General features: G+C 37.9%; 1 protein-coding gene across 2 annotated transcripts; it reads left to right on the top strand.

Annotated features, from left to right (window-relative positions):
- Window positions 1-374: 374 nt before the first annotated feature.
- Window positions 375-5466, top strand: LOC147629830 (fatty acyl-CoA reductase 2, chloroplastic-like). Of its 2 annotated transcripts, XM_086811360.1 has the most exons (9): window positions 375-1098; window positions 1266-1569; window positions 1845-1945; window positions 2066-2330; window positions 2952-3113; window positions 3234-3315; window positions 3665-3925; window positions 4014-4138; window positions 5207-5466. In XM_086811360.1, exons 1-9 carry the CDS (start codon window positions 555-557, stop codon window positions 5370-5372), a joined length of 2010 nt encoding a protein of 669 aa, XP_086667486.1. In that variant the 5' UTR covers window positions 375-554; the 3' UTR covers window positions 5373-5466. The 2 variants fall into 2 exon arrangements, with proteins under 2 accessions (XP_086667486.1, XP_086667487.1); XM_086811361.1 differs by lacking the exon at window positions 3665-3925.
- The last annotated feature ends 268 nt before the right edge of the window (window positions 5467-5734 follow it).

The raw sequence follows: 5734 nt of genomic DNA, 5'->3' as shown, positions 1-5734 counted from the left end.
ATGAGGGTAGTAGAAGATTAATATATAGGCTTGATGGGGGACCATCTTAATTCAATTGTAGTTATAAGTCTAATCACATTTCTTCTTCCAAAATTGCTATATTTATTCATTATATATTTATCTATTCATTATATTTATTTATTTAGTAGAAAATCTTACTTTATCTTAGGTGAATTCATAAGGCATTGCCATGGCTTATGTATCTCAAAACATATGTCTATCGAAAAATTATAACGTAATATAACCCCCCCCCCCCCCTCTTTAAAAAGCGTGTTTCAATTTGGATTGGCAGCTTTGGACAGGACACCCAGCTAGTCAGTAAGTTAGTTGGGCGGAGCCGGATAGGTGGGCAAAATGAAGTGAGGTAACGACGCCCAGTAAGTTAGTTGGAGCACCCACCGTTCTCCCCGGCCTCCACCAACCAACCAAGCCTATATAATCTCCACCAACCAACAGCTTACCAAGCCTATATAATCTTCTGCTACCCTCACCATTATATTGAGACCTAATCTCCTCTGTGTTGGTGAGCTAGTCCGTCTAACTTTGTCGCCTCCATGGATCAATCATTCTTGCGTAGAATGGACCCTCCCATGCACTCCCAATTCAGAACTCAAAGCCCAGTGCCCTCAAAGAAAGACAGTTCCTGCCATGGAGTATACCAGACTGTCACTAAACCCTTCATTCGGACGCCGTCACGTCCCAGGCCAGACCTCGGATCAAATGTAGAAAGCAAGATCATCAGAGTTTATAGAAAATCGAAGGCTAATAATCTGTGGAAGGCGACATTATCTAAATCCGAAACTAATGACACTAGTTTGCGTGGGGAGTATGATAACTCTGATGCGTCCAAAGCTGTGAATGGATATTTTATGAACGGGACAGCCGCGTCTTTAATGTACTCATCCAATAGACAGAAGAAATCCATAGCTGTACCTTTGGTTATCGATGGTGCAGTTGAGAAATCCATAGCTATGCCCTTTGTTACTGATCTAGAGCAACTTGAGCGAGCTTCAAAAAAGGACGAAGGGCTTGGCATTGTCGAGTTCCTGAAGGGTAAAATTATATTCATCACAGGCGCCACTGGCTTCCTTGCGAAAGGTGAACTAATTAAATGTAACTCTTTACATATATTGCAATCGATTCGTTCTCAGCTCGATTCCAATGTATAGTTAATTGTTTCGTTCTCTCGACTCAAATAATGTACGGTAATTATTAACTGTTTTGTTCTCTGGATTTGATCATGAGCGTTTTGGAATTGAGTGCAGTTCTGGTTGAGAAAATACTAAGGGTGCAACCGGATGTAGGCCATCTATTCCTTCTGATGAGAGCTAACGACATCCACTCTGCGAGAGGCAGGTTGAAGAAGGAGATCACGGAAAACCATCTCTTCAAGTCGCTTCAAGGGCTCCATGGCGAGTCGTACGAAGAGTTCATGGAAGAGAAGCTCAGTCCTGTTGTGGGTGATATCAGCATGGACAATCTAGGCATTGATCGCCACACCATGGACGCACTGGGGCGCGAGGTTGATATTATCGTCAACTCAGCTGCCACGACAACTTTCGACGAAAGGTATACACATCTAATCCGGGGGGAGTTCTCGCCTGCATGCTAGGGACCACCCACCCATGCTCGTCTTCCTCGTCAGCCCTCTTTTTTAAAACCAAAGGAGTTTACGACATGTAAACCTCATTAGATATTAGAATGAACTTAGCTCCCATGTGTTTATTTGCTTGATATTTTATTTGCTTGATATTTTAAGCACTTGAGTATTTAAAAAAGGTTAACTCTTGTATATAAATTTGGATTTCATAATTAACTAAGTAAAACATTACCAATCTGTGTAGGTATGATCATGCACTAAACCTAAACACTAAAGGACCACAAAGGATTGTGGAGTTTGCCAAAAGTTGCCCCCGTCTTCAACTTCTTATGCACGTATCTACAGGTGAAAGTCGCATCTTTTATTAGAATCTTATGCAATAATGTACATCTTTGATGATTCATAAAGCTTTTGTATTTTTAATAGATTGCGCTCACAAGCCTTTTTTTTTAAATGGGCCTCTAGCTTTTGTCAATGGGGAAAGGAAAGGACTTGTTCACGAAAAAACTTTCAAAATAGGGTGCAGCATTGCTAATGAAACTCTAGAGAAAGATGAAAGCGTGACATCAGATATCAATGTGGAAAACGAGCTCAACCTTATCCAAAGAAAAATGAGTGATGCCTTGAATAAGACCCAAACAGATGATATGCACTTGCCCTTCACACTAGTAAATGATCATCACAGTGAAAAGTTCCTTCTACAAACCATGAAGGAGCTAGGTATGGAAAGGTAGAGTATCAACACCTTTTTTTACTTATGAGAAACTTGGTGTTTGAATATTGAGCATGGAATAGTGGTTGGTGTACATCATGCAAATAGGATGTAGTAACACATGATTGACTTTGTTTATAGAAGAGCATTTCAATGAACATTAAAAATCAAGCACAACCTATCCTTTTATCGATTTATCGAGTACATATAAATTTCAATATCTAAATTCGGTCAGACAAAGGTATGACCATTTAGAATTAAGTCGTCATTTAATGATAGCAATCTATCTAATATTGAAATACAATGTCTTGAAGGTTCAAATTTGAATTTGATGTGCGAGAAGTGCCTATTTCTGGGGAAAAAACATAAAAAATTTATTTACAAAAGAATTTTGTGTGTGTGTGGGGGGGTGTGATCTATGTGTGTGCGCATCTGTGTGGGGGGGGTGTGATCTATGTGTGTGCGCATGTGTGTCTGTGTGTGCATGTGCATGTGCATGTGCATTTCTGTGTATGTGTGTGTGCATGTGTGTGAGTCCGTGTGTGTGTGTGTGTGTGTGAGGGAGAGAGAGAGAGAGAGAGAGAGAGAGAGAGAGAGAGAGAGAGAGACTTATATTTCTCATTACTGTACATGTTCTAGGGCAAAGCTATTTGGTTGGCAAGACACTTATGTTTTCACTAAAGCTATGGGAGAAATGTTGATTGATAGCACGAGAGACCAATTACCGGTGGTTATTGTTAGACCAAGTGTAGTGGAAAGCTCCTTCAAGGACCCCTTTCCAGGGTGGATGGAAGGAAATAGGTATATATGTTTCATCAACATTGTTTAATTATACTCAACAAGAGGGTTTTGTATTTTATCTGATTGGCTTATCAATCTAATTTTCTTTTTGGCATGTCTATATCATTTTTTTAATGCAAGGATGATGGATCCAATCATAATTTCGTATGGGAAAGGCCAACTCCCTGGATTTCTTGTTGACCCAAAGAGCGTTCTAGATTTGGTCAGTAAAAGTGAAGGATTTGTTTTAATTCAATCATAATTAAGTCATATAATAGTGTATATTAACTTAATCGATGTGTAATGCTTATTATATGACATGGCCACACACCCTCATATTGGATTGTCCACCAAGAATGGATGGAAAGTTATGTGTGTTCAACTAGTAAGAGGTGGGGATTGTGTTTTATAACAAGCCTAAGTCATAGAGTATTGCATGGCAAGTATCACTATTACACAAAAGCATAGGTCAGATAAATATTTAATCTATTCGATTCAATTTTCTCCTCGCCCGTGATAATGTATACAAGTATGTTTATAGTACACAATATTTAAGTGTCTTTATGGAACAGGTGCCAGTGGACATGGTAGCTAATGCAATGCTAGCTGCCATGGTAAAGCATGCATGTAAACCTGGCTTAGAAGTCTATCAAGTGGCCTCATCTGTTATGAAACCTCTTGTATTCTCTCAACTTGCTAGGATGTTATTTGAGCATTTTAAAGAGCACCCTTTTATAGATATTGAGGGATACCCTGTGAGAATCAAAAAATTCCATTTATTTCAAGACATGGACAGCTTCATGGATGCCATCTCTAGATTCTCAAATGTCAAGGTAAGAGTTCTCCATTGTTAAAAATAAAGAAATTCATGACTAGATACTCATTTTTTCCCCCATGATTTCTTAACGATTTGTTTTATAGGAAACACTTCAACGGAGATCAAATGCGAAATCTGTAAAGAGATACAATCAGTTGAGTCTCAAAGTGAAACATCAAGCGGCTTACCTTGCTTACCTTTACCAACCTTACACCTTTTATGCTGGAAGGTGAGTGTGGAAAGGTTTTTAAAGAACTTTAGTTAAAATTTATTTTACCCTATCTTGAGTTTGTAATACTCCATACACACACACCCGCCATGTGCACGTGCACATGTACATGCACAAGTGCATTTACGCACACATGCATGTGTGCTTGTGCTGCACACACACACACACACACACACACACACACACACACACACACACACATGCACATACACACACAATAATAAAAATATTTCAAAACATCTATCTACATTCTAATACAAGATTTAGAAGAATAACCTATAACATAATGGTAAACATAATAAAAATTAAAAATTAGTCTCTTTAGAAAAAGAGGAATTATGACTCTTAAAGGTTAGGATAAACTTCCTGACATGCTATTAATATTTGATATTTTCCTCCTTGGACATTTTTTGCATGTGTGTGTGTGTGCATGAGTGCATGTGCGCATGTGCGAATGTGCACATGGGTGTGCATGCACACACCCACGTGCACATACACACACGTGGGTGTGTTCACACGCACGTGTACATGTTTGTGTGCATGTATGTGTGCACATTTGGGAAAGTATAACCATTCTTGTGATCACAAGCCTAATTTATAAATTACAATGCTAGCATGTACATGCAACACTCTATGTGTTTGTGCACGCACACGTGTATGTGGATTTGTATGTGTGTATGGATTTTTGCAAGTGTAACATGCTTTTGATCATTAGCGCAATAGGTAAATTACAATGCTTGCTTGTGCCTACTACAACACATGCATGCACACACATGCATACATACATGTGCACGCACACATCTCGCGTGCACACACACACACACACACACACACATACACACACAGGGTTTATGTGTAGATATTTTTTTAGCTATGATTTTTCTCTTTCATGATCTTGGTTACTTTATTTTGTGATTTTGTCTTATCAATATGTTGTTCAAGGGGGAAAATTGACAAAGAGTGGCTCATGGTAGGTCATGAATCACTACACCAAAAGGCACTTGGCATTTAACCTAAGGTCTAAAATTTTTACTTACTTGTATATTCTGTACATTTCCTTTTCTATAGATTTGGTACTTCAAAGACAAAACAACTATATGGAGATCTTTCATCCCAAGAAAAGCAACTCTTTGGATTTAACATAACAGACATTGATTGGGAGACATACATCAAAGCAATACACATTCCAGGCTTGAGGAAGCATGTGCTCAAAGGTCGTGGCTCGAACATGTGAAATCAATAAACAATCATGTCATTTAGATATGAATCTTTCTATATTGAAAAATGTACAAAAACCTGATTTACATGTTCATTCATTGCTCGAATCTTTTATTGTCCTTATCCACTTTCATCTAAGTCTTAATATTTTATAATATTTTGAAGTTGCTGATGTATCTAATCAAATCATTAACAAATAAGTTTCCCTAAATTTTCATAGAAAAATTACCTCATTTCTTTTCATATATCTCTTAAATTTGTACAAAGTAATATTATAAGGTTTACACCACACAATCAATTCATTTTTACTTTTTTAAAGGTATTTCAATCTTGGTCTTACACCTTAATTTTAAAGGAAGATGAGTTATCTCCATGATA

This window comes from Cibotium barometz, chromosome 17, assembly GCF_041138505.1.
Source record: "Cibotium barometz isolate CiBa-2024 chromosome 17, ASM4113850v1, whole genome shotgun sequence".
Taxonomy (NCBI): Eukaryota; Viridiplantae; Streptophyta; class Polypodiopsida; order Cyatheales; family Cibotiaceae; genus Cibotium; species Cibotium barometz.
This window is presented reverse-complemented; position numbering and strand designations above follow the sequence as displayed.